Source organism: Cucurbita pepo, chromosome 10 (genome assembly GCF_057944985.1).
Source record: "Cucurbita pepo subsp. pepo isolate OVF chromosome 10, ASM5794498v1, whole genome shotgun sequence".
NCBI classification, from domain to species: Eukaryota; Viridiplantae; Streptophyta; class Magnoliopsida; order Cucurbitales; family Cucurbitaceae; genus Cucurbita; species Cucurbita pepo.
Window position 1 is genome coordinate 3,472,999 of NC_141807.1, and position 24,435 is coordinate 3,497,433.

Genomic DNA, 24,435 nt, shown 5'->3' on the forward strand with positions numbered 1-24,435 from the left:
TGGAGGCGACCCATCCACTTGCGGTGGTTGTTTGGTGGCTGACAATGGAACGGGCAGCAGGCTCTTGTATTCAACTGTTTGGGCCATATTGAGGCCCATTTCTTACCCTGGCCCAAACACGAACTCAAAGGCCCACGGGAGATCGATGGTAAGCAGGACATAATATTTACTATAATTTATTTATTATTTTGAGATTTTTTTTTTTAAATAAAAAAACGGTTTTGATTTTTTGAGAAGGAAAAGCAGGAGTTGGATTTTTGTTTCTCCAGCCCACCGTCACAGCGGATTTGTAAATAATTAATAAATAACCCTTGTGGTGAACATAATTACCATAATACCCTACAAACCTAAAATCCCAAAACCCCTTCCTTTGCCGCCATTCGTATCGTCTTCGCCAAATCTCAGACCACTATTCTTCTCCATAGCCCTTAGCTTTCTCTTTTCCTTCGTGTCCCTTCTTCTCCATATATCGCTCTCTGCTACAACCTTCGCCGGCAGGCGCCCTCCACCCATCGTTATTGTTTGTTTTCTTCCTTCTTTTTCTATCTTCCTCTGTTGAACCGTCCCGGCGCGCCGTCCTCTGTTCTGCTGCAACCGCACGACTGCCCACCGCCTTCTTCTACAACAGCTCATCGTTGAGGTTCACACTTAATCTTCTGTAACCGTAGATCTCTCAGTCCATCGTTGTTTAATTTGCTTGGTTCAATTTTTTTCCTGTTCATTTTCCCCCTGTTCAATAAATTCGAAAATAGGAAAAAATTGGATTGAGGTCAATTTAAAATTCCGCCAAATCCTACTATTTTGTGTAATCAGATATTGTTAAGTTCGTTTCTGATTAATTACATATTTCTGGTATAAATTACTATTAGTTGACAGATTCTTCGTGCAATTAAATTCTATAAGCATTCTCTGTATTCCGCACCGTGTGATTAATCAGGATACCGGACTTTCACTTTTTTTTTTTTTTTTTTGAAGTTTTCATATTGTATGGAATTTTTTCGATATAAAATGGGATTTCAAGTTAGACTGAATTTCAACTATTTTTTTATTTTTTTATTCAAACCAAACAACAGAAATGGTTTCAAAACTGATTTCTAATCCTTCCAAATCCGGGGTTCCAAACAAGGGGTTATGTTTTGGCCTAGTTAGCTTTTTTCACCTTTTCTGCAATAAAAGAAGCTTTAGAATTTAATTGGTGTTGTTTTGGTGATCTTTGTTAGGAGTATAAACTATGGCTGGAGAAGCAGGATTGTTTGCTGTTCAACAGACCATTGGCAGTGTCTTATGTTGCAAATGTGGAATTCCCATGGCACCAAATGCTGCCAATATGTGCGTCAAATGCTTGTGTTCTGAAGTTGACATCACAGAAGGTCTACAGAAGCAATTGACTATTATGCATTGTCCAGATTGCGAGAGTTACTTGCAGCCACCCCGAACTTGGCTTAAAGCGCAATTAGAATCAAAGGAACTACTGACATTCTGTATCAAAAGGTTAAAAAATTTGAATAAGGTTAAACTGGTACATGCTGAATTTGTTTGGACTGAACCCCATTCCAAGAGAATCAAGGTCAAGTTGAAGGTTCAGAAAGAGGTCCTACATGGAGCAATTTTGGAACAGTCCTACGTCGCCGAGTATGTTGTACAGGATCACTTGTGTGAGTCTTGTGCTAGGGTCCAGGCCAACCCTGACCAGTGGGTAGCTTCTGTTCAACTCAGGCAGCACGTCCCTCACCGCCGTACATTTTTCTTCTTGGAGCAACTGATACTGAAGCATGGTGCTGCTGCCAGTGCCATAAGGATCAAACAGATGGATGAAGGTATTGACTTTTTCTTTTCTAATAGGAGTCATGCTGTAAAGTTTGTGGAATTTATTGGAAAGGTTGCTCCAATCAGGAGCCGCAGCGATAAACAACTCGTTTCTCATGATTCTAAGAGTAACGTTCACAACTATAAGCACACTTTCTCCGTTGAAATATCGCCAATATGCCGTGAGGATTTGATATGCTTGCCTCCTAAAGTTGCTGTTAGTTTGGGCAATCTTGGTCCTCTTGTAATTTGCACCAAAGTTACAAATGCGATTGCTTTACTTGATCCATTCACATTAAGGTACTGCTTCTTGGATGCTGATCAGTATTGGAGGACATCCTTTAGGTCTCTACTCACTAGCAGGCAGCTTGTGGAATATGTTGTATTAGATATTGAGAATGTTTCTACTGAAGTCAATGTTGCTGGTTCCAAGTATATGTTGGCCTATGCTCAAGTAGCTCGCGTATCAGATTTTGGAAGGAACGACACGATATTCTCCATAAGAACCCATCTTGGTCATATTTTGAACCCTGGGGATTATGCCCTTGGTTATGATCTTTATGCAGCCAATAGTAATGATATGGAGATAGAAAAATACAAGGGTCTCGAACTTCCGGAGGCGATTTTAATCAAGAAGAGTTATGAAGAAAAGCGCCAGAGGAAGCGTGGAAAGCCTCGAGCATGGAAGCTTAAATCGCTTGAAATGGATGTTGATGATAGAGGTAGAGCAGATGAAGATAAGAAAAACTCGGAGTATGAACAGTTTTTGAGAGACTTAGAGGAGAATCCAGATTTGAGGTTCAACATATCATTGTACCGAAATAGAGAATATCAACCATCTGAAATGACTGATGGGGAAGATGGACCTTCAGTACCACTTGAAGAGTTGCTTGCTGATCTTGATTTAGATGAAGGAGATGGAGATGGAGACGGAGACGGAGACGATGGCATGGACGAGTAAGTAGGCTGCCTGCTCGTCTTTCTTGTTGGAAGTAGTGCCTTAATTGTTGAACTATGCTCATTTTTTTCGTGTTCGTAACGGGTTTGTTATTGCTTGTAATTTTCATTCATACGGCATCTGATTTTTTTAAGGTTTGTTTACAAAAAACGTACAAATTTATTGTCAACCATATCGGCCATGTCATTGTGTCGTTGCTACATGTTTCCCCCTCTTTTTCTTTATAAATGTTGTGGTTTAAATTAGATTATAATTATCATTCTGGTTTAATTAGAAAACCTATGAGTTAAAATGGAAACTTTTGAAATTTTAAGAGGTTGAATTAAATTGAATCAAATTAAATCACTAGAAATAATTTAATAACTAACGTGTTTTAGAATATTAATTTAGATAATAACTTAATAGGTCAAAATTCATATCGAAATCTTGACTTTTGAAGTTATAGTCGGGGTCCTATTTGACCTCCTTCGACACTCGTGTCGCCTCATTCTCTCAAACTTTGCATATCTCGATTTATCTTCAATGTACACTCCTAGTGTATTGGATGATTCATCTTCCTCTTCCTCGGTTGCATCATAACACTTCTCAATCTTGGCCCAAATATGGTCAGATAGGCGCCACTTGAGGGTCGTCCATTGTCTGTCTTGATGTGTGAGGGTTGCAAAGCTACTTTCTCTCGGTGAACTTGAGACACACTTCCCACTTAATCTAATCATCGTATTTGATGACTGTCTCAAAACACAATTGTATTGTCAGACGCGACAGCACAAATTAAGAACTTGTGACGCTCTCCTCCACTTAATCTAATCGTGGTCTCAACGATTTTTTCAGGGAACGTATGGCCGATTGTTTGAAAATGAGAAAAAGCTATTGGATTTACTGAATTTTTTGAACCGACGTCGTATTGCGTCGGTGGTCCCAGATAAGGATAGCCCTATGCTGGATAGTATTAGCAAAGATTCATGCTTCCACGTATTTTTATTACGATATTAAGATATCAAATATAATTATATGTGGTGGCCTACAAATATAATATTTTAATACGTCTCTCTGTCTCTCTCTTTCCTTCTTTTTTCACCTCTCTCTTCAGTGAGAGAAGAAACTCTGTTCTCCGTCCAAATCTGGTTCTTCTTTGATTCAGTGGGAAAGGCGAGGGCATAATTTCTCAGTATTTCTTAAAATCGATTAAAGTCGATTCTGCGGCAGTGGTTCGAGGATTTTGATTTTTCTTATTTCTTCTTATTGTCGTTGATCGATATGAAGGACGACGATGTCCTTCCAACGACGATAGCGAGTGCCGGGAAGAAAGAGAGCTCGGTTTCGAGTATATTCGGCAAAGGACGCTACAAGTTCTGGGCCTTGACTGCCATTTTGTTGCTCGCATTTTGGTCCATGTTCACCGGCACCGTCTCTCTTCGATGGTCTGTCGGTAATCTCAACGGTCTATCTGATGATATCGATTTTAACCTCCTTAATGATCTCGATGTGCTTGTTAGTATCTCTCTCTCTGTAATTATTATTGACGTCTGAGCCAGATCTTGATCGAATTTAACACATTGATTTCCTGGTTTTCCCTCCAATTGTTGGTTTTGAATTTTAGGAAATGGAGGAAAGGGAGAAGATAGTGAAACATATGTGGGACGTTTACACAAATAATCGCCGGATCAGGTTACCGCGTTTCTGGCAAGAGGCATTCGAGGCTGCGTACGAGGACCTGACCAGTGAAGTGCCTGGTGATAGAGAGGCTGCTATCTCCGAGATCGCCCGGATGTCTATGCACTCCATTGTTCTTGATACGCCTTCGGAGCAATCCACGGTTGGTTATTTACTCTCTGATACATACGTTTTAATAGCCCCTGATGATCTTATGTTCGTAGCACACGACAAGGGTATCTAGGGCATTCTATGAACTATAATTACAAACCAGCAACAGTTGGAGTTGAGTTTTTTTTTTTTCCCGCTCCTAAGTCTTGAGTGTTGCAATTCTTATAGTTATTCGGTGGGAAGTTTTCTTAAAACTAAATGCTAATGGTACGGCCTCTCCCTCCCCACCCACTCATTTTGACGTGGGTAATATCTTCATATTCATCTGAGATTGCACCTTTTGGGATAACTGAGGACTACCTGGAACAGATATCATGTTGGTTTTGAGTACACTCTTCGTGTATGTGGATGGGGGTTCAGTTTTGGTTGCGATTGCATATTTGCAGTTGACTATGATTCTCATTGAACTAATAAGAAGTTAGGGAATGATACATATAGTGTTTAACATGATACAATGGTCAAATAATGCTTGGAGGAGTATCGTTTAACATGACATGCGGGGAAGGTTCTAGCGGGCAGTTGGATTCCTAGTACTTCCTGTGTGTTTCGTGTTCCCTTGTAGTTTCAATTTTGTGAAAGCTATAGTAAATTTATAAGCTATAACAAGTTTGCACTATAGCACATTAATGTTTAGAAAAATGAACCAATTGACTATCTAGTGCAGCCCTGTGTTTCCATTTGATGAATGGGATCTTAATCCTGACTTCTGATGTCGTTTCCTATTCAGAAACTTGGTAACTCGTATAACCCTTTAGCATTGTAGATAATTTTCCCATACATCATCGGTAAACCAATTTTATCGAGTGTCCCCAAAGGGACAAATTTGGGGTTCTTTACCAAAGGCTTGATATCTTGTATAAGGGAGCAATGATTGACATGTCTAAGTTTTGCAACGGTTTTTACCTGCTTGCGTGCCTCCCTCCATAACCAATTGTTGATGGGTAGATGGCCGCTCATTTTTCATCCTCGCTGCCTGATAATGAACTAGTGATCTCAAGTAGGAAACTACAGTTTGTTCTTCGATGATCACTAGCTTATAAAGACATGGAGGTTTTTATCCTCTGTGCCATCTTGCAGCCTAAAAAAGAAAGTCTTTTATCCAAATATAGAGTTGTTTTTTAGAGGTATGATATGGGGATTTGTAAAAGTTGGGAGGAACTAGCTTTGGCTACCTGATTTAAATTATAAGAGTTGAAGCTATATTATCGTTTTCACTTAGCCGGCTGGTAGAGAATTGTAGTGGTCTCAAATAGGAGAGTACTGCTTGTTCTTCAATGGTCACTAGCTTTTTAAGGACAGTGAGGTCTGTTGTCCTCTATACCACTCTGCAGCCTGAAAAAGATTAAGCTCTTTAGATAATTTTGCCAACTGTGAACTGATTACCGGGGTGTGATTTTGTGATTTATATAAGTTGAGGTTATCTTGTACCTGAATATATTGTTGTGATGTCCTACGTTGGTTGGGGAGGAGAACGCAACACCATTTATAAGGGTGTGGAAACCTTTCCCTAGTAGACGCGTTTTAAAGCCTTGAGGGGAAGCCTGAAAGGAAAATCCCAAAGAGGACAATATCTGCTAGTGGTAGACCTAGACCGTTACAAATGGTATCAGAGCCAGACACCGGACAATGTCCTAGCCAGGAGGCGGTGTTGCCAGTAAGGACACTGGGCCCCAAAAGAGGGTGGATTTGCAGGGGTCCCACATCGATTAGAAAAAGGAACGAGTGCCAGCGAGGACTCTGGGCTCTAAAGGGGGGTGAATTATGATATCCCACATTGGTTGGGGAGGAGAATGAAATACCCTCTATAAGGGTGTGGAAACCTTTCCCTAGCAGACGCGTTTTAAAATCGTGAGGGAAAGCCTGAAAGGAAAAGCCCAAAGAGGATAATATCTGCTAGCGGTGTTGTTAGAGGTGTTATTAGAAATCCTGTATCCCAGGTTGAATAGGCTTCAAAAACCGATAAAGGCAATCCTGTATCTGATCAAAGCTTGTGTCATATAGAAATGATTAACTATGCTTGGGAAAATTTTCATTTTTCCTTTCTCATGTTTCTTTCCTTGTCAAGGTACTCTAACCTCTATGCTCTTGACTTTTCTTATACTTATTATCAGAGTGCACGAGAGTTCACAAAGATGCAGAAAATAGCAGATAAAAGCAGGGGGGCAGCTATCAAAACTGGGAGTAAGGTGTGACATGGATGATGTTCATGATGATCCAAGGTTCGATGCCTCTCTACTCTGCCTTTTCTGCCACTAGATTGCTGTCTGAGGTTGTTTGTAGGAGGCAGTGACTGGCAAGTCTACATTCTTTCAACTTCGATTTTTTTCCCTTTTGCTTACAGTATTGCAAGATGGGTCAAACAGCCTTTTTGCGTAGAATGTTAGAGTGATATTTGGTAATGTTATTTATAGAGGTGAAAGATAAGTATTGAAAGTCTCATATTCGACAATCATTTAAACATGTAGAAGAGCATCATAAACTATTATACTTCCAACCCGTTGTTGTTTGCATGGTTCAATTTGTTTCTCTGTGGTTAGAACTTTGGATAATTTCAACTACGGATGCTTTGGTCGTCGAGTGTCTATCTTAATGTCTCATGTTATATGGTTATGAAACTTAGATTTCCTATTCGATAAGGTTCTTAGATTTTTACGTTCACATTGATCTTCCCGTGGCATCCTTTGTCCTTTGAATGAATTATTATTTTATCTTCATTTCTAATTGGAATTTGAAACTTCTTATATCAAAGATTATAATTTAAGGTAAAATTATAAGTTGCGTCTATAAAATTTTATGTTTTTGTCTAATAGGCCGTTGAAATTTCAATTTTATATTTAGTTGATCCCTACATTTTAAAGATGTCGAAAATGTCAAATAGTTTAGTCTCCTCTATTGCATGCAACATGACTACTCTCTCGAGCTAAAACCTTGGGACGTCGATGGCTTTTGATTACTAGACGACAACGATGGAAACTTTAGAGTATGAGTATCAGCGACGATGTTGAAATCGACCCACAACTCTAACCACACTTACACTTGTTTTTAAATTTAACAAATTTCTTAATATAAACCTAAATGTTAGTAAATAAACTTATAATTTAACTAAATTTTGAATAACCCAATGTGCGAGCGAGTAAAGGAAACTATGGTTTAACCTAACAACCACAACAAAAAAGTATAAATGGTAGGCGATGCAGTTGACTTGAATTCTATCGACCTGCAAAATCGGATTGAGATTACCCGACCACTGAAGAACATATGCGCGCTGAATCTGTATCCGTAGCAGTACTGTAACGACGACAATGAAGTGCCCCTACTGTTCGGCGGCGCAGGGGCGGTGCGCCACCTCGAGCACTGGCAAGTCCATCACCGAGTGCGTTTCATGCGGCCGCGTTGTTGAAGAGCGACAATTCCAGCCTCATCACCTCTTCCACCTTCGCGCTCAAGATAACCCCCTTTGTCTCGTCACCTCCGACCTACCCTCCCCTCCGGTCCACCACCAGAACGATCAGGTTTTGGATCCTTTCGAGCCCACAGGCTTCATTACAGCCTTCTCCACATGGTCCTTGGAGCACAATCCACTCTTCTTCCGCTCCTGCTTCTCCTTCTCCGGTCACCTTGCGGAGCTCGAGCGCACCCTAGAGTCTACGTCGTCAGCCAATTTACCGTCGTCGTCGACGGTCGTGGTCGATAACCTTAGGGCTTATATGCAGATTATCGATGTGGCTTCTCTTTTGGGGTTGGATTACTACATTTCCGAGCATGCGTTTAAGTTGTTTAGAGATTGCTGTTCGGCTACTTGTTTAAGGAACCGGAGCGTTGAGGCGCTTGCCACTGCTGCACTTGTGCAGGCAATTAGGGAGGCGCAGGAGCCCCGAACCCTTCAGGTCTGTATTTCACTTTAAATAAGTTGTTTGATTCTTGGTTTTGTTATGATCTGTTTTGATGTTCTCGCATAAAGTTCAGGAAGATTTTGGGAAATTCACTGTTGTGCAGATGAATTGAGAAATCTCTGCAGCTATTGTCCATTGATGTTGTTCTTTGATAGTTGGCGAGGCTATGGCTTTCAAGTTCATCTTTTGACCTTACATCTTTCTGAGTTTCTTTACGAAAGTGCTAACTACCCGCAAGATTTGTTCGAATTTCATGAATTACCCTTGCTTGTTCTACATATTCAGTCAATTGTTATCCTTCCTCTGATTTCTTGCAAAATTATTATTTTGGAGTGGTTAACTTTCTCAGGTTAGAATATAAAATTTTAATCCTCGTATATGTTGCTATCTGTACAAGCCCCTTTCTGCACTTTTGAAGTCTGAGTACTGTCTTCTACCAATTGTGATTTTGAGCTATGTTTTGTCATCTTTACTTCACTACTGATACGACAACTAAAGTGGTGCATACTGTGAGTATAACAGGAAATCTCCATTGCAGCCAATGTACCCCAAAAAGAGATAGGGAAGTACATCAAGATTTTGGGAGAAGCTTTGCAATTAAGTCAACCTATCAACAGCAATTCCATTTCAGTCCATATGCCAAGGTTCTGCACACTTCTTCAACTCAATAAATCTGCTCAGGTACCTCCATTTCATTTCTTAGACCAAGTTAAGGCATATTGATTGGTATGCATTGGACTGTAAATAGTTGATTCTGTTCAATATGATCAAAACTTCTACGGCATGAGAAAATGGACAAGTGCTGTATCCTTACTGGGGGCAAAAAATGACAGAGAAATTTCTTTGCAAATAACTCTTGAAAGTTAATTTGATTGGACTCTCAAATGCTCTACGTAAAAAGGCATTATGGAGTTTATAAAACTTTTATGTTCTATCAGTGGTACATGGTTCATGAGGAATTGTAGAATCCTTATGGATAAATTTAGAGGGCTAGATGAAGTTCGGGAGAAGTACATGAGGAAAAATATGACACGCCCCCACCTAACAAAACCAACGGAAGTTCTTTAGTAGCCCTACGCAAAATTTTCAAATCTTTCACAATTGTGCCTTGTGTCTATTCATCCTTTCAAAGATTTGGGATCTCTTTTTCAACCACAACTTCCAAAAGATAGCTTTCACCACGCTGTTCCAAAGCATTTTGCTTCTAAGGTTTTAGTAATTACAATGTGCTTTTGGTAAGTGTCAATTAGAGCACTTCTCTGCTGTCTTCTTTGGCTTAGAGTGGCTTAATGGCTTATCTCCCCTTTGTTTTCTTATACTTTCCAAGAGTGATAATAGTTGTTTCTTGTTTAATAATTTAAATTCCAATAATGTTATTCTCTTTCTATGTGATCTATAGATTCACCTTTTCTTATTTAAACTTTCCAAATAGACACAAACCTTAAAGGGACTAAAGTTGCAATTTAACCTTAATTTTATTTGATTTGAATGTAATATGTCAAAACAGATAAATTTCCCATGTGTACAATAAAATTTGTGTTCTTGTGTTTGTACTAGTCAAATTCTGCTTGACCAATGGCATTGGTAGTTCTCCTCAACAATAATATTGGATATAGTAATGATCGTTTACCTTTCCCTCCTTGCAACTCCAAGCATGTGGTATCATGTGATCTATTATTTTCCCTCTATCATGCTTGTTGACAACTATGAATTTTAGGAACTGGCTACTCACATCGGGGAAGTTGTCATCAACAAATGCTTCTGCACTCGCAGGAATCCCATTAGCATCTCGGCTGCTGCTATATATTTAGCTTGCCAATTAGAAGACAAACGGAAGACACAAGCAGAAATTTGTAAGGTTACAGGTCTTACTGAAGTCACCCTCCGGAAAGTCTACAAAGAGCTACTAGAAAATTGGGATGATTTGCTTCCGTCTAATTATACTCCTGCTGTCCCTCCAGAAAGGGCATTTCCCACAACTGTAATTGCTTCAGGCCGTTCTGCTGCTCCAAAAGTTGATGCATTTGAACGGACGTCTTCAGAGAAAGACAAGCAGATAGACACTAAACCTAATATATCCACCGAGATCTCAGACATGGGTCATCCATCCAGAGTCAAAGAAGATAATGAGAGTAAATTTGTATCCCGTGGAATGTATAACCCTGTAACTAACAAGTCATCAACTTTTTGTCAGCCACATCCTCCTCCTAAAGGCACTGTTGGGAAGAAGAGTCAAAGCGATATCCAGGGAATGGATATTGTTAAGGAGCACCCGCACTCCACCGGCCAGCAATAAGAACAGAAAGAGGATGAAGCTTGACGCCACCCAATTATGCTATATTGGTTAAGTGGAACTGTACGATGTTGAAATGAAAAAGGTAGATTCATAGTAATGTTCTGATAGAAGCGAACATTTCCTTGCGTTTATTTTGGAGAAAGACCAAGCAAATGGATTAGAAGTTCCTAATGTAAGGCCTCGGCAATTCAATTGTCATGGAGAATTGCACTGTTTCCAACGAGGATTAAGGTACATATGTATAATTAACTCGAACATGTTATGGTTTTGAACTCTTATGCATCACACACGATAGTTCTCGTCTTTTACATGTCTGAACTGCCAACCATCTAGATTTGCCCGTATAGTTCGCTTCCAAGTTACAAAAGAGTAACGTTCTGTAGAGTTAAAATTTCAGATTATGATTATTTACTCTTAATTCCTGATCTATAAGGAAGACCATTGGTTCAGATTTTCATCAAATGCTTTTTGATATTCCTCGGATGGATAAGGTGGAAGGTCTTTACAGAACCCACCACTTCTCTCTCTCTCTCCATCTCTCTCTCTCTCTCTCTCTCTCACACACACACAAAAGAGCTGGACATAGTCGAGGAAGTTGGGAAAGATGCTACTGTCATCATCCTCTTTAGTTCGAGCATTGCCGGTTAATCGTTTGAATTCGTTTTGTAAACCGGCGAATCCACGGACGGCAGTGAAGATTCAGGCCATGGCAAAGGAAGGAAGCGAGAGCGCAGGGGGCATTGCAGAGACGTTGGCAATAGCCGGGGGGTTAGTGGCGACCCCAGTGATCGGTTGGTCGCTGTACACCCTGAAAACAACCGGGTGCGGGCTGCCGCCGGGGCCTGGCGGGTCACTCGGCGCATTGGAAGGCGTCAGCTTCTTGGCGGTGGTGGGCATCGTGGGTTGGTCGGCATACACGAAGACGAAAACTGGATCTGGCCTGCCCAACGGCCCTTTTGGGCTATTGGGCGCGGTGGAAGGTCTGTCGTACTTGAGTTTATTGGCTATCTTGGTCGTTTTTGGGTTGCAGTACTTCGAACAGGGGTACATCCCCGGCCCTCTTCCGGCTGATCAGTGCTTTGGTTGACGATTCTCTTCTTTAACCATTTGGGGTCTATCTTGTGGTGAATGTATGTGGCTGTTGTTTCTCCTAGTTTTGGTTTGATTGTGTTTTCTTCTCTTTCATTGCGCATAGGACTTTCCCTGTTATTTGGGTTTCATATGTAATATAATCAAACAAATTTAAGTTAATTATGTTGTTTTGCAATTCCTCAATTACTATCATTGGACAATCTAAGAGTTCACGGTCAACTCTAACATAATTCAAGAAGATGAATTGTGAGATCTCACATTATTTAGAGATGAGAACGAAACATTCTTTATAGAGTGTGGAAATCTCTCTCTCTAATACAGAGTTTTAAAAATTTTGAGGCTGACTAGAGTGGATAATATGTACGAGTAGACACGCGTTAAAAATCAGAAAACTTACCAAAACAGACTGTATTTATTAACGTTATACTATATTTGTATTTTCACCCACTAATATTATAATTTTGAGAATTAATATCCGTTTCTGGTTTGAAGCCTTTCTAATTTTCTTATATATTCAAGAAATTTATTGAGTTGAATTGTTAAAAGACTTGGGAGTCCTTGCAAAGTAAGTGTATAAATACCCTCGATATAACCTTACAGCTTTTTTCCGCCTCTTCCAGTTCCCTCCGTTTCGACCCGACCGTACTAACTAGATCCCGAGCAAAAAACACTCGCCAATGTTCTCCGTCCACTCCCTTTGATTTCTGATATCAATTATTTGTAATCGTATTAGTCTGAGCAACCAACGTGTGCTGCCATGGGAGACTACGATGATGCCTTCATGCGGAATCCCAACGCGGCGGTTCAGACTCGTACCAAGGCCCAGAATCGTGCCAATGTCCTTCAACTCAAACTGGTACGTGGAAGGCTTTCGACTATTATCATCATTTCTTTTGAAGCCTTCGATTGTTCTTTTTTTTTTTGTTTGATTGAAGTTAGCTAGGGTTTCAAGAAGTTGTTTCGCAGTTTGTTAATTAGAAAAGATACAGAATTTGTTGTTGTGTCGGAAAACTATGCATAGATGTTGTCGTTATAGTTATTGCGTATTCATAACGATTGATTTTCGTTTTTTGTTTTGTTTAGAGATGATAAATTAAGTTCTACGTTGAATACTCATAGATCGCTAACAACGTATTGTCAATGAAATGTCTCGTGTCTTGTTAAAAGAGAAAAAGACTACATCTAGTCGACAGCAGCATGGTGTGATACGATGACTTAATATTATCATCGGGGGTCGAAATTTCAGATTATGGTTTTCAAAGAAGCTGATGTGTTTTTAGAACATTCGACTATGGAATGTCTCGGGTTCTTAATTTTCCTTCTCGTGCAGATTGGACAGAGTCATCCCACTGGTCTTACGACCAATCTCCTGAAGCTCTTTGAGCCCCGACCGCCTTTGGAGTTCAAACCTCCACCGGAAAAAAGAAAATGTCCACCATTAACAGGTTTTTAGTACTTTTCAAAACTTGCATGGTATTTATTAATTTTTTTTATGTAGTTTTTTCCTTACTATTTTTGCCGAGGGATGTAATTTTATCGCATTTCGTGTTGAAGGGATGGCGCAGTTTGTGAGTAATTTTGCTGAACCTGATGATCCAGAATATTCTCCCCCTGTTCTAAAGGGTGAAACTCCGGTAAGATAATTTACTTCTTAATGACTGTGTGAACTACCTTCCCCAATCCTTTTAAGATTGAATATTGAATCTCGTTCCCTCCCAAAAAATGTATATGTTTTGAATACATGTATGTATTGTAAGGAAAGTGAGTATTGCTTATAGTTTTAACTTAGAGGCTGTTTGGCAGCTTGTGATGCAATATGGTTTGCTTTAAACACAATTTTCGGGATTTAAATTAGGTTGCTTGTAAGTTTTAAGGTTAGTGTATAACAATTCATTTGCCCATGATTTTTTTAGTAAGCGATGCTTTGATTTCTTTTAAACAACAGCAACGTCAAATAAATACGTTTTAACTGAACTTGTGTTACTAAAATACAGGAAAATTCTTTAAAAAGAACTTAGGTGCAGCCTCTTATTTAGTGTGGTATCTCTGTCGATTATTTTAGCACATTTGTAGTAAAGTTTTTATCATTTCAAATAAAGTGATCTTAATTAGTTTCTGAAGACTGGATTTTCAAAATGATGGTTTATCGTGTATACTTCTATGAGAATTATGGCGTAACTACTTAAGAATCTGATTACTCTGAAACTGAAACTTTTCAGGCACAAAGGAGGGCTAGAATTCACTTGCTAAGAATTGAAAAGGGTGCGAAGAAAGCTGTTGAGGAGCTGCCAAAATGTGATACATCTCTTCAGTACTTACCCTTAATTTGTAGGTAAAAAATTTGAATGTCGTGTCTTACATATGTACTTATGTGCAGATCTTGAACGTGACGATCCAAATGTAACTGGTGATCCATACAAAACGCTCTTTGTGGCTAGACTGGTGTGTAAAATGTAGTGTACATAATTCTTTAATTTAAGCTTAATGTTACACTGAAAATCATTGTTACCCATTGGCAGAATTATGAGACAACTGAGAGCAGAATCAAAAGAGAGTTTGAGTCTTATGGGCCAATCAAACGGGTAGGTATTTGAGCATCCTCATGGGGCGCTCGGTAAGAGGTTAATATTTTTGTGGTCAATTATATACTTTATTTTACTATGAGAAATATTTTTTGGGTACTTGTCATGTTTTTGGTCCATTTTTCTGAAAATTTTACTAGAATCTATTCCATTCTAAATCACTATGGGTTGGTTTAGTAGTATGTCTAAGCATGGATTTGCATGTGTGGTTTCAGTTAATAGGTCTTCTTGTATTGTTTTTCGTTGTAGTGACAATTAAATAGTCCATGCTTTCTCTTTGAATAACCCATCAGAAATATTCCACTGGCCTTCCAAACTATGTATTAACATGCGAAACAGATCTCTTACTTTTTATTTTTATTTTTCCCTTCAACTTTCTCCCCATTTAAAGTTTTCAAATTTCTGGGTAAGTTTTTTTGGGGGTAAAGCATATTTCCATCTGTCTGGATCCTTACGGTGGAAATAAGTTTGAATAACGATTAACGCCAAACACCTCCTGGATTCATCGTTGGTAATTCAAGCTCCTAATAGTCTCTCAGGTAAAGCTGCTGGTATGCAGTCATCAATTTGATGTGTATTTCATTTTCCTCTTAGTGATCGTGTCTTTGCCCGGATGTAGTTGGGTTAGTTAATTCTTGAGGCATGATGTTAATTGGAAACTCCTTAGTAAAATTCTATACATCAAGAATTCCTGGTAAGGAGGCAGGTATTCTACATTCAGCCAAATGTTATTCATGATTTTGGTATTTCTATGGCTCTGACCTGAAAGATGGTGGGCTTCACCATGCATGACAAAGCTGAAAATTTTAGGTTGGGCAGTGGAGTGATGTACTTTGCCTTTTGGCCTTTATATTCAAGCAACAATGGAGATTGTCAACTTATTATTCTGCCTTGGGTAAAATACATGGGAGTATTAGCATCTCTTTCTCCTTTGAATTTTGTACTGCATAGATTTTCTGCTGCTAAAAGTTGTACCTTTGGTTTTAAAGGCATAAAAAAATCTCATCGTTGAGAAGATTTCCTGGTATTTCCTGGTATTTCCTATATTACATATACCTTTTTCATTATTTGAAAAATAATTCCCTGGTAAGGGGAGTTTATTATGTTCGACAACTGGTAAAATGGTCACAAATACATCAGTTTTTCCTGACTCTAGCTGGTGATGATGCATCTCGCAATGGAAGCTCTATGATTTAAAGGTGAGCACGGCTAATTAGGCATAGTGCCTGTCTGCCGTGCCAATAGGATTAGCTTATAATAAACTTTCTTACAGTATTTCTCTGGCTATAAATTCATAAAATCTTCATCGAGAATGTGTAATGGAAAGAGATTTGAACTTCTCTTCTGCAATATGACTTTTTTGTTTGTGCAAATATTCTGTGTTTTGCAGGCCCGATTGATTACGGACAAAGTGACAGGTAAACCTAAAGGCTACGCGTTCATTGAGTACATGCACAAAAGAGATATGAAAGGTTTGTTTCAATTAATTTGTATTTTTAACCCTTCCATTCGATTAATGATTAGTTCCTTCATTTGGAGATAATTAATTTACTCACCTCCATTTGAAACTACTCAGCTGCATATAAGCAAGCTGATGGTAGGAAGATTGATGGTAGAAGGGTACTTGTGGACGTCGAGCGAGGTAGAACAGTACCGAATTGGCGTCCTCGATGGCTGGGTGGCGGTCTTGGAACTACCAGAGTGGGAGGCGAAGATAATAACCAGAAGCAGTCTGGAAGGTAATTAATATGATGTCAACAACTCCTGCTCTTTCTAGTGCAAGGCATTGAGAAATATTGATGATTATTGTACTATAAAACAATAATGAATGATTCTCGATCCAGTGTTTTTATCTTGCGAAGTCTTAATTTTTTGTGATCACTGAAAATTTATAAAGATTATATACGCTGAAAGCATCTGTGTAACTTGTACAGGGAGCAACAGCAGTCTGGTGCACCATCTCGATCAGAGGAGCCTAGGGCTCGTGAAGATCGCCATGGAGAGCGGTATGATGTTCCATATGTTCTTTTCATTTTAGAAATTTTTGTGCCAATACATATGTGCTTCTTTCAAACAATGGTTTCAGCATTTGACTGGAACTTCAGTTTATTGTTAATTTTAGATTCTGCGTAATTAGGCTTCGATTTAATATTTTCAGAGATAGGGAAAAGTCTTATGAGAAGGGAAGAGACAGAGAAAGAGAGCGAGAGAAGTCTCATGAACGTTCCCGTGAGAGATCTAAGGATCGTGATGTCAAAGAAGATAGGCATCACAGAGATCGTGATAGGACTAGAGATAGAGATCGGGACAGAGAAAGGGACAAAGAGAGAGATCGTGGCCATGACCGCGATAGAACACGTGATCGTGATCGTGATCGTGATCGAGGAAGGGATCGAGGCCGTGACTATGAGCGTGATAGAGGTCGTGATCGGGATCGTCATCGTGACAGAGATAGGGAGAGGGATCGTGATCTTGAAGGGGGATTTCCGGACCCTGATCGTGGTCGCTCCCATGATAGGGAATCTGATTTTAATCGGGAATCAAAATATGAAAAGGATAGACATGGTGATAGGGACAGAGATATTGATCGTGCTGAAACAGAAGATGGTCATGGGTGGTATGATCAGCCTGAGTATGGGCATCGACACCCAGATAATGATCCCGATCACCAAAACTACGATCACTTTGAACATAACCGTAGTCGGGGACAATATGATCACCCAGAAGACCATCGTAACCAAGATCGTTATGATCAGAATGATAGAATGGAGGATGATTAACATCATGACCGTGGCGCTTCTGAATCACGCGATAGAGTGGCCCCGTGATTTTAATCATGAATTTAGGCGCAGTGAGAGATCTCATTCGAGAGAATACGAGTTTCTCACGCTGCAGTGTGTACCGCTGGTAAGTATCTGTTCACTTTATTCTCCTTTTCTTTATAACTGATAAAGCAGCCAGCCCTTCTCCCATATATGTTCCCTAGTATTCTTCCAGGAGGAGGTTGAGATGATATCAAATATCACGAAAGTACTATGTAGCTGCCGTGATCGATGTTGGAATTGTCTTCTTTCTTCTGTTAATTAACCTAAAGATTCTGGATGCCTGATACTGTTTCTTCTTGGGAGTTTCAATTTCAGCTACTTTATCACGCAGATTGTTGCTTAGTTTATTTGTTGTACTTCCCTAGATTTTCTGTATTAATCTTTGACCGTGATTTTTATAAACTTCTACGAGCGTCATAGAACATTGAATGCTTGATTTGATTGAACATCGTTTTGGTGACAACAAGGTCAATATGGAAAACAGTTTGTTACAGCTTGATATCAAGGAGTTTCATGAGTCTCATTGTTCATACGTCTTTGGAATCTTTGAAGGCCTATAAGAATGACCCTTGAATTTTTATGAAAATTTGGAACAAATTTGTTACAAGTTTTGAACTTTTAAGGTCTAAATTGATGAATACTAAACTTTACAGTCCACTTTGTGTCGTGGGTGGTCAAAAGAACGAGGCACTCGACCTACCAGTTGCAGACCCAACGGGCTCATGCTGCCCAAACTGGAAACTGTCCATGAAACTCCTTGATATCAAGTTGTGAAGCCAAGCGATTACCCAACAGTCAGGCCTAACTTGTATGAACAATGAGATTCATCCCTCATTAAATCTGTATGCAATCTTAATTACATGGACGTTGGAAGATGCTGAGTTCAATGACTGTTGGAACCCGGGTCTTCTAAGTGAAAGCCAGATATCCTAACCGCCAGACGACAACTCATCATTGAGATATTTTGAACTATTTAATTATATAACTCATTACAAATTAAATATTTAAATATTGATTTTAATCATATGCTGAATATTTATTGTTATATTTTAAGAAAAAAATTAAGTTATTTCAAGTTATTCCTTTGTTAATAAATTGTAAAACCGCACTTAACTTATCAAACTCTTAAAACCACTTTTTTCTTTCTTCCTCCAAGTAATTTTGGAATTTTATATTCAACTTAATTGTCAATATAAAAAATTAGACTGTTTATTATTATTATTATTTAAAAACTAACTTAGAAAAAGGTATTGAAGAACGTGGAGGTGGGTTTTGGATGTTTGGAAGCATCCAATAATTGAGGCAAAGATACAACGAACATTTCTAAGTTATTATTTTACACTTTTGGGAGTTGTTATTCAATCAGCTAATTGTGTGTGTTTTTCTTTTATGTTAGCCACCCAATACTCATCACTTTATTTCTTCAATCTTACCAAACAACAACCCCTTTTCTAATAATATCATATTCTTATTATGTCTCCTTAGATCACCTTTGTGTTCATGTTTTTTAATTCAATTTTAATGGTGGTCATCTCAAACAAATCATAACATAATTTTACACTTTTTTTATATAAAAATATATATATAAGAATACTATTGAATTTTTTTAACAATATATTTTAAACAAAATACAAAATTAATGAGTATTTTTATTAATTTAGCCCAAATTACTAATTATTAATCTCATTAATGAATTAAAAAAAAAAAAAATATTATGGCCCAAAATAGGTGGCCTACACTGGAAAACTTACGCTGCTTCCTGCACCACCCAATTCCAAATACATCTGAAAAAAAAAAAAAAAAAGCAAAATCCAATTACAGTCCTGTCCTTTTCACCTCGACACAAACCACAAACATCGCCATCCTGGGACACGCAATCCGTACACTGCGTTACATATATGTCGTCCCCAATTTGGTCATTTCATTTTTTGCTCTTTTCTTTTTTCTTTTTTATTTATTTTTCCACCAACAATGTTACAACATTTTTATATTATCAAATTTAACTCAAATTATAACCTAAATTTTCATTAAATATTTTTTACCATACATTTAATTTTAATAAAATACAATGTAATAATATTCAATTTTACACAAAAATAATTAGAGTATAATTTCATATAAACACATAAATTTGAACCAAATTAATTCGAGAACTTATCTTTAAAATATTATTATTATTTGTTAATACTCCAAAATTAATTATGCCTATAATGGTGGAAATAAAATTATATATTTCTTTAACAAATTCATCCATCTGTTTATTATATGGTATTTAAGCAAGTCATTATTACAAAAATATGATTAGAAACTTGTAATTATATATTATTATTTTTTTATTAATACTCCAAAATTAATTTTGTCTATAAGGGTGGAAATAAAATTATAGATTTAACAAACGCATCCATATTCTGTCTATTATGGTATTTAAGCAAGTAATTATTAAAAAAAAAAATTTAAAAAAATATGATTAAAAACTTATCATCATTTATTTGTGTCAGCATTTTTCTATATTTAAACCGAGTCTACATAATGATTCGTCGTTTATTTTACTTTTTTATATTATTAAAGTTTTATTCTTTTTTTTTGTTTATTATTTAATAATGGACGGTGAGATCGAATTAACAATCTTGTAAATAATATTTAACGTTAGATATCATTTTTCTACCGTGTATTTAGATTTTAATGCTATTCTAAGCTTATCATTTTATAAAATGTTAGAATGTTTTCTAAAATTAAAATTTTGATCTTATGCAATATTAAAAATTTAGGTCGAATAATAAATTTATAACCGAACAAGTTTAATATCAAAATTAATTGTTTATCTCGATAAATTATTTAATGAAAATGATCAAACTCTAACCGAGCTTAACAAATTTAGTAGGTTATGATAATAACAACCTATTTCGTAGGTCAAAGATTCACATCGTCACCTAATTGTAATGTTTTTTTTTTTAATTTATATAATATATATATATATATATATATATAAATTATGAAGTTTGAGAGGAAGAAGTGGAAGAGTGGGGCCTACAGCCTCTTCTCCATTTGATTGCTTTGATTATATTGGTGTTTAGTCTAATCATCTATATTAAACCCTTTTAACGGTGGGATTTGATTGTTTTCATTTGGATTAAATTATAAATTTTTAATATTCAATAAACTCAATAATTAATGCTCTTTTAAACTCATGTACATGTTTTTGTTTTATTTTTTATTGGCAATATATTGTTAATTAAAATATAACATATGGTGTCACTGAACTATCTATTTAAATTACCAAATTGGTGAGGCTCACAAAATTTAATGCTCTTTTAACTCTGCAACTTTATTTATAAAAAATGTACAAAATCACCCAAAAAAAAGAAAGGGTTATAAAAAGGGAATAAAATAATAACAATAATAAAACCAATGGCAAGCGAAGGGAGTTGATTGAATGGAGGGCTGGGATTTAACAGGAAATGCAGGGTACAGAGAAACATGGGCCGTTGATGAACACATGGAGAGTTGACTAAAAAGAACAAAACAGTAAGGCGCAAGCTGATGACTTATGTTGACATTGACACCACTAATGTATACAATGTCACCAATTTGTAAGGCTGCTTTCTTTCTTTGGGATTCTCGCTACTCTAAACCCAACACTAAAATTGTATTGTCTTACCCTATTTCAAGAATTGATCGAGCTGCCTTGACGGGCTATGTTCGAGTTACCAATATTTGTTTGTAGTGGCTTACTAATTTTTCTTGTTTGGTGAATGCACATGTATAGCTTCTAGTGTCTCAGGTGTCAAAGTATAATAAATAAGTAGTTATTCCCTTAGCTGCACTGATCATGTTGATCATGTTGTTGTTCATTAAAAGGACCAAATCCCTCAATGAACGGTAAAAAAAAAAGCTTTGGTTGGAGTAATTGGTTGCAACATTGTTGAAGGATGAGTGGTCCGTTGAGCTTTTTTGGTCCTTCAAAAGACTTAAATTTGAACTTCAAAAGGCAAAGTGGGTAGTGAAAGTGAGGTCATCAACGGTTCAAAAGGAACATGGTTCTTGTTTTTAATAAAGCATTCACTTTGCCTCTTTTTTCTTCTCATTTTTCTTTTTTACCTTTCCACTCTCTTTTTTTACCCTAGCCTTTACCCCTAATCCCCCTCACCCCAACCTAATAAAGTATGCCTACCCTCACAATTAAATAATTAAATAAATAAAATATACGAAACAAATTATTAGATCTAGATTGATCGTTAACATGGTAAATAGTCATTAATTATCGTCGAACTTGAATATATATATATATATATATATATATATATATATATTTATTTATAACGTGGAGGGTGACGTTGAAGAAGGGGTTCACGTGAAACGGGGAGTTTTGAGTGAGTCATCTGTGCTCCCATAAGAATTTAACTGACAAACACGGCCCTGCAATCCCCAATCTCCATCTCCCTTCTATACAAACAAATCCGCGCCTCTCCGCCAGTCTTTCAAATTTGGACGGACAGGATCTTCCGACCACCCTACCATCTCCTACGTCATCCGACGGCGCTCTCGAGGTTACTCTTAAATTAACGTGTCACTCTGAACTTGGGTGTCTGGTCCCCACTTGTTCTTGTCAGTTTCCCCGCATTGAGCGGGAGCCACTCCACCTCCCTCTCCACGTAGATACACATCATTCGGTCTCGTCAGATCCCCACTGGGCCTCACCTGCCACGTCCTCCCTATTCAACTCTTCTCTCACTATTTCCCTTAAATGTTCATTTCTTTTCTTCTCTTCTCTTCCCAACGTGGGCCCACCCTTCTCCGGAGGAAACCTTTCTTTTTTATCTCTCTCTGACCTCTCTCCCTCACTTTCTCACTCTCTTCTCTCTGCATAAACAGCCTCACCGACGACCTCGCCGCCGTGATCTCTTCACTTCCGCCGGCTTTCCTTTCTGTATGCATTCCTTTACCTACTGTCTTTGCCGGGGCTTATTTTAACTGGTTTTGAGTCGCTGTCGCTGACTTTTGTTGTTGTTGTTGTTCTTCTTTTTTGCTTGCATGTTTGAAATGGTGCGACTGTAGATTCTTATTTTGGCCGGAAAATGGCGAATATGTGTGCCGATAGCGGCAATCTTATGGCGATTGCTCAGCAAGTCATGAAGCAGAAGCAGCTACAAGAGCAGCAACAGCAGCAGCACCCACAGCAGTCGCCTCAGCAGCTCACTGGACCCTGTACTTTCGGTCTCAACCCATGGACTGCCTCGAACCATTCTCTGTCCGGTGCGCCAGATTTGGGGTTTGGGCTCTCCGGAGCTGGATTTCCCGACCCGTTTCAGGTTCAGAGAGTAGTCGACGGTGGAGATACGAGCTTTCAGTTTCCCAACTTGGAGCACCATTCTTCTGCTTTTAGATTTACCGATTTCGACGGCGGCGCTGCGGCAGAGTTCGACTCTGATGAGTGGATGGACAGTCTAATAGTGGGTGGAGATTCAACGGAGAGCTCTAATCTTCCTTCTGGTTGCGAAGCCTGGCAGTCTAATTCGGATTTTGCTTTTTATGGTGCCGATCCCTTTATCCCCTGTCCCAGTCGCCTCACTATCCCCTGTTCTTCACCCTCTGATCTTAACAGAGTCATTTTCCCTGACCCTCCCAAAAGTCAAACCGCCATTCAACCGCCGGTGGTCTCGTGGACGGGACTTACGTCGGCGACTCCGCCGGCGGTCGTCAAGGACACTCAAGTTCCCAACCCTCCCCTTATTGTTCACAAGAGTGAAGATAACGGCGGTTCGTCGAGTTCTGCAGAGACTGAATCGACTCCGCCGCTACTTAAAACCCTAATTGAATGTGCTCGACTTACCGAATCGGAGCCAGATCGAGCGGCGCAAATGTTGATTCAGCTTAAGGAATCGTCATCGGAGCACGGAGATCCAACGGAGAGAGTCGCCTTTTACTTTCTCGAAGCTCTGTGCCGGAGATTGTCACTTCGATCGGAGAATTGTTTGGTTTCTTGCGAATCCACTTCCGATGATTTCACTCTCTCTTATAAAGCTCTGAACGACGCTTGCCCGTATTCTAAATTCGCACATTTGACTGCGAATCAAGCCATACTCGAGATTACAGAGAACGCAAGCAGGATTCACATAATCGACTTTGGGATTTCACAGGGAGTCCAATGGGCGGCGCTTCTTCAAGCTCTCGCAACCCGCTCTACCGGAAAACCAACAGGAATTCGGATCTCCGGCATTCCAGCTCCGATGCTCGGGAACTGTCCTGCGACGGCGCTTTTCGCAACAGGTAACCGACTGGCCGAGTTCGCAAAGCTTCTGGAACTAAACTTCGAATTCGATCCAATTCTGACTCCAATCGAAGAATTGAACGAATCGTCGTTCCGAATCGAGTCGGAGGAATCCCTGGCCGTGAATTTCATGCTTCAATTATACAACCTCCTCGACGAAACTCCTCGCGCCGTTCTCAACGTTTTGAAACTGGCAAAATCGCTGAACCCTAAAATCGTGACGCTCGGGGAATACGAAGCCAGTTTAAACCGGGTCGGGTTCTTCACCCGGTTCAATAACGCACTGAGATATTACTCTGCCATTTTCGAATCACTGGACCCAAAATTACCTCGCGACTCAAACGAGAGGCTGCAACTGGAAAAGCTCGTGCTCGGGCGGCGAATCGGCGGCGTGGTGGGACCAGAGTCCTCGGCGACGGCGGCGGGAGGCAAAACGGAACGAATGGAAGAGAAAGAAGAGTGGAAAATGTTAATGGAAAACAGCGGATTTGAAGCAGTAAATCTGAGCCATTACGCGAGAAGCCAAGCTAAAATTCTTTTATGGAAGTACGATTACAGCTCTGAGTATTGTCTGATGGAATCCTCAGCTGGGTTCCTGTCGTTGGCATGGAAGGATGTCCCGATCATTACAGTTTCTTCATGGCGTTGAAAGCAACAGGTACCGTAATTCGTTTATTACATGATATTATAAAATGTAATTTCTTTTTTCCGTGCTGTAAAAAAATGATGTTAAGATATTTTAATAATCACATATCAAAAATCATGGGAGTTTCAGAAATTAATTAAAGGATTGTTGTTGTTGTTCTTGATCGAAATTGCAAAATGGAAATTTGAGATTGACTGGGTTTGTTTGGTCGGTCGGAGTGGAGTGTGGGTCCCCTTTCTCTGATC

The 24,435-nt window shown here is 38.8% G+C and overlaps 6 protein-coding genes across 6 annotated transcripts; all 6 read left to right on the top strand.

Moving 5' to 3' along the window:
- Nucleotides 1-369: 369 nt before the first annotated feature.
- Nucleotides 370-2,966, top strand: LOC111804211 (uncharacterized). The gene is made up of 2 exons (XM_023688937.2): nt 370-640; nt 1,221-2,966. Exon 2 carries the CDS (start codon nt 1,232-1,234, stop codon nt 2,765-2,767), a length of 1,536 nt encoding a protein of 511 aa, XP_023544705.2. The 5' UTR covers nt 370-640; nt 1,221-1,231; the 3' UTR covers nt 2,768-2,966.
- Nucleotides 2,967-3,828: 862 nt separating this feature from the next.
- LOC111804541 (uncharacterized) lies at nt 3,829-7,106 on the top strand. Its single transcript, XM_023689390.2, has 3 exons — nt 3,829-4,255; nt 4,365-4,580; nt 6,700-7,106. Exons 1-3 carry the CDS (start codon nt 4,022-4,024, stop codon nt 6,778-6,780), a joined length of 531 nt encoding a protein of 176 aa, XP_023545158.2. The 5' UTR covers nt 3,829-4,021; the 3' UTR covers nt 6,781-7,106.
- Nucleotides 7,107-7,755: 649 nt separating this feature from the next.
- PBRP (plant-specific TFIIB-related protein) lies at nt 7,756-11,087 on the top strand. The gene is made up of 3 exons (XM_023688533.2): nt 7,756-8,475; nt 9,004-9,162; nt 10,199-11,087. The coding sequence occupies exons 1-3, from the start codon at nt 7,891-7,893 to the stop codon at nt 10,775-10,777; spliced, it is 1,323 nt and encodes a 440-aa protein (XP_023544301.1). The 5' UTR covers nt 7,756-7,890; the 3' UTR covers nt 10,778-11,087.
- Nucleotides 11,088-11,369: 282 nt separating this feature from the next.
- Nucleotides 11,370-12,044, top strand: LOC111803919 (anti-muellerian hormone type-2 receptor). Its single transcript, XM_023688534.2, has one exon. It carries the CDS (start codon nt 11,382-11,384, stop codon nt 11,862-11,864), a length of 483 nt encoding a protein of 160 aa, XP_023544302.2. The 5' UTR covers nt 11,370-11,381; the 3' UTR covers nt 11,865-12,044.
- Nucleotides 12,045-12,433: 389 nt separating this feature from the next.
- LOC111803577 (U1 small nuclear ribonucleoprotein 70 kDa) lies at nt 12,434-17,775 on the top strand. The gene is made up of 10 exons (XM_023688057.2): nt 12,434-12,725; nt 13,200-13,314; nt 13,424-13,503; nt 14,089-14,164; nt 14,247-14,311; nt 14,389-14,451; nt 15,842-15,923; nt 16,028-16,190; nt 16,386-16,457; nt 16,610-17,775. The coding sequence occupies exons 1-10, from the start codon at nt 12,627-12,629 to the stop codon at nt 17,229-17,231; spliced, it is 1,437 nt and encodes a 478-aa protein (XP_023543825.2). The 5' UTR covers nt 12,434-12,626; the 3' UTR covers nt 17,232-17,775.
- A 4,163-nt stretch (nt 17,776-21,938) lies between these two features.
- LOC111803955 (SCARECROW-LIKE protein 7) lies at nt 21,939-24,351 on the top strand. The gene is made up of 2 exons (XM_023688578.2): nt 21,939-22,203; nt 22,332-24,351. Exon 2 carries the CDS (start codon nt 22,352-22,354, stop codon nt 24,191-24,193), a length of 1,842 nt encoding a protein of 613 aa, XP_023544346.1. The 5' UTR covers nt 21,939-22,203; nt 22,332-22,351; the 3' UTR covers nt 24,194-24,351.
- Nucleotides 24,352-24,435: the final 84 nt, after the last annotated feature.

Excerpts from the sequence above, each read along its gene's own strand:
- PBRP (XM_023688533.2), top strand. The coding sequence starts at position 7,891 with ATGAAGTGCCCCTACTGTTCGGCGGCGCAGGGGCGGTGCGCCACCTCG. Across the intron at positions 8,476-9,003 it reads AGGAGCCCCGAACCCTTCAG|GAAATCTCCATTGCAGCCAA; the intron begins GTCTGTATTTCA and ends TGAGTATAACAG. Across the intron at positions 9,163-10,198 it reads AACTCAATAAATCTGCTCAG|GAACTGGCTACTCACATCGG; the intron begins GTACCTCCATTT and ends TATGAATTTTAG.
- LOC111804541 (XM_023689390.2), top strand. The coding sequence starts at position 4,022 with ATGAAGGACGACGATGTCCTTCCAACGACGATAGCGAGTGCCGGGAAG. Across the intron at positions 4,256-4,364 it reads TTAATGATCTCGATGTGCTT|GAAATGGAGGAAAGGGAGAA; the intron begins GTTAGTATCTCT and ends TTTGAATTTTAG. Across the intron at positions 4,581-6,699 it reads CGCCTTCGGAGCAATCCACG|AGTGCACGAGAGTTCACAAA; the intron begins GTTGGTTATTTA and ends ACTTATTATCAG.
- LOC111803955 (XM_023688578.2), top strand. The coding sequence starts at position 22,352 with ATGGCGAATATGTGTGCCGATAGCGGCAATCTTATGGCGATTGCTCAG.
- LOC111803577 (XM_023688057.2), top strand. The coding sequence starts at position 12,627 with ATGGGAGACTACGATGATGCCTTCATGCGGAATCCCAACGCGGCGGTT. Across the intron at positions 14,312-14,388 it reads CGCTCTTTGTGGCTAGACTG|AATTATGAGACAACTGAGAG; the intron begins GTGTGTAAAATG and ends ACCCATTGGCAG. Across the intron at positions 16,458-16,609 it reads GAAGATCGCCATGGAGAGCG|AGATAGGGAAAAGTCTTATG; the intron begins GTATGATGTTCC and ends TAATATTTTCAG.
- LOC111803919 (XM_023688534.2), top strand. The coding sequence starts at position 11,382 with ATGCTACTGTCATCATCCTCTTTAGTTCGAGCATTGCCGGTTAATCGT.
- LOC111804211 (XM_023688937.2), top strand. The coding sequence starts at position 1,232 with ATGGCTGGAGAAGCAGGATTGTTTGCTGTTCAACAGACCATTGGCAGT.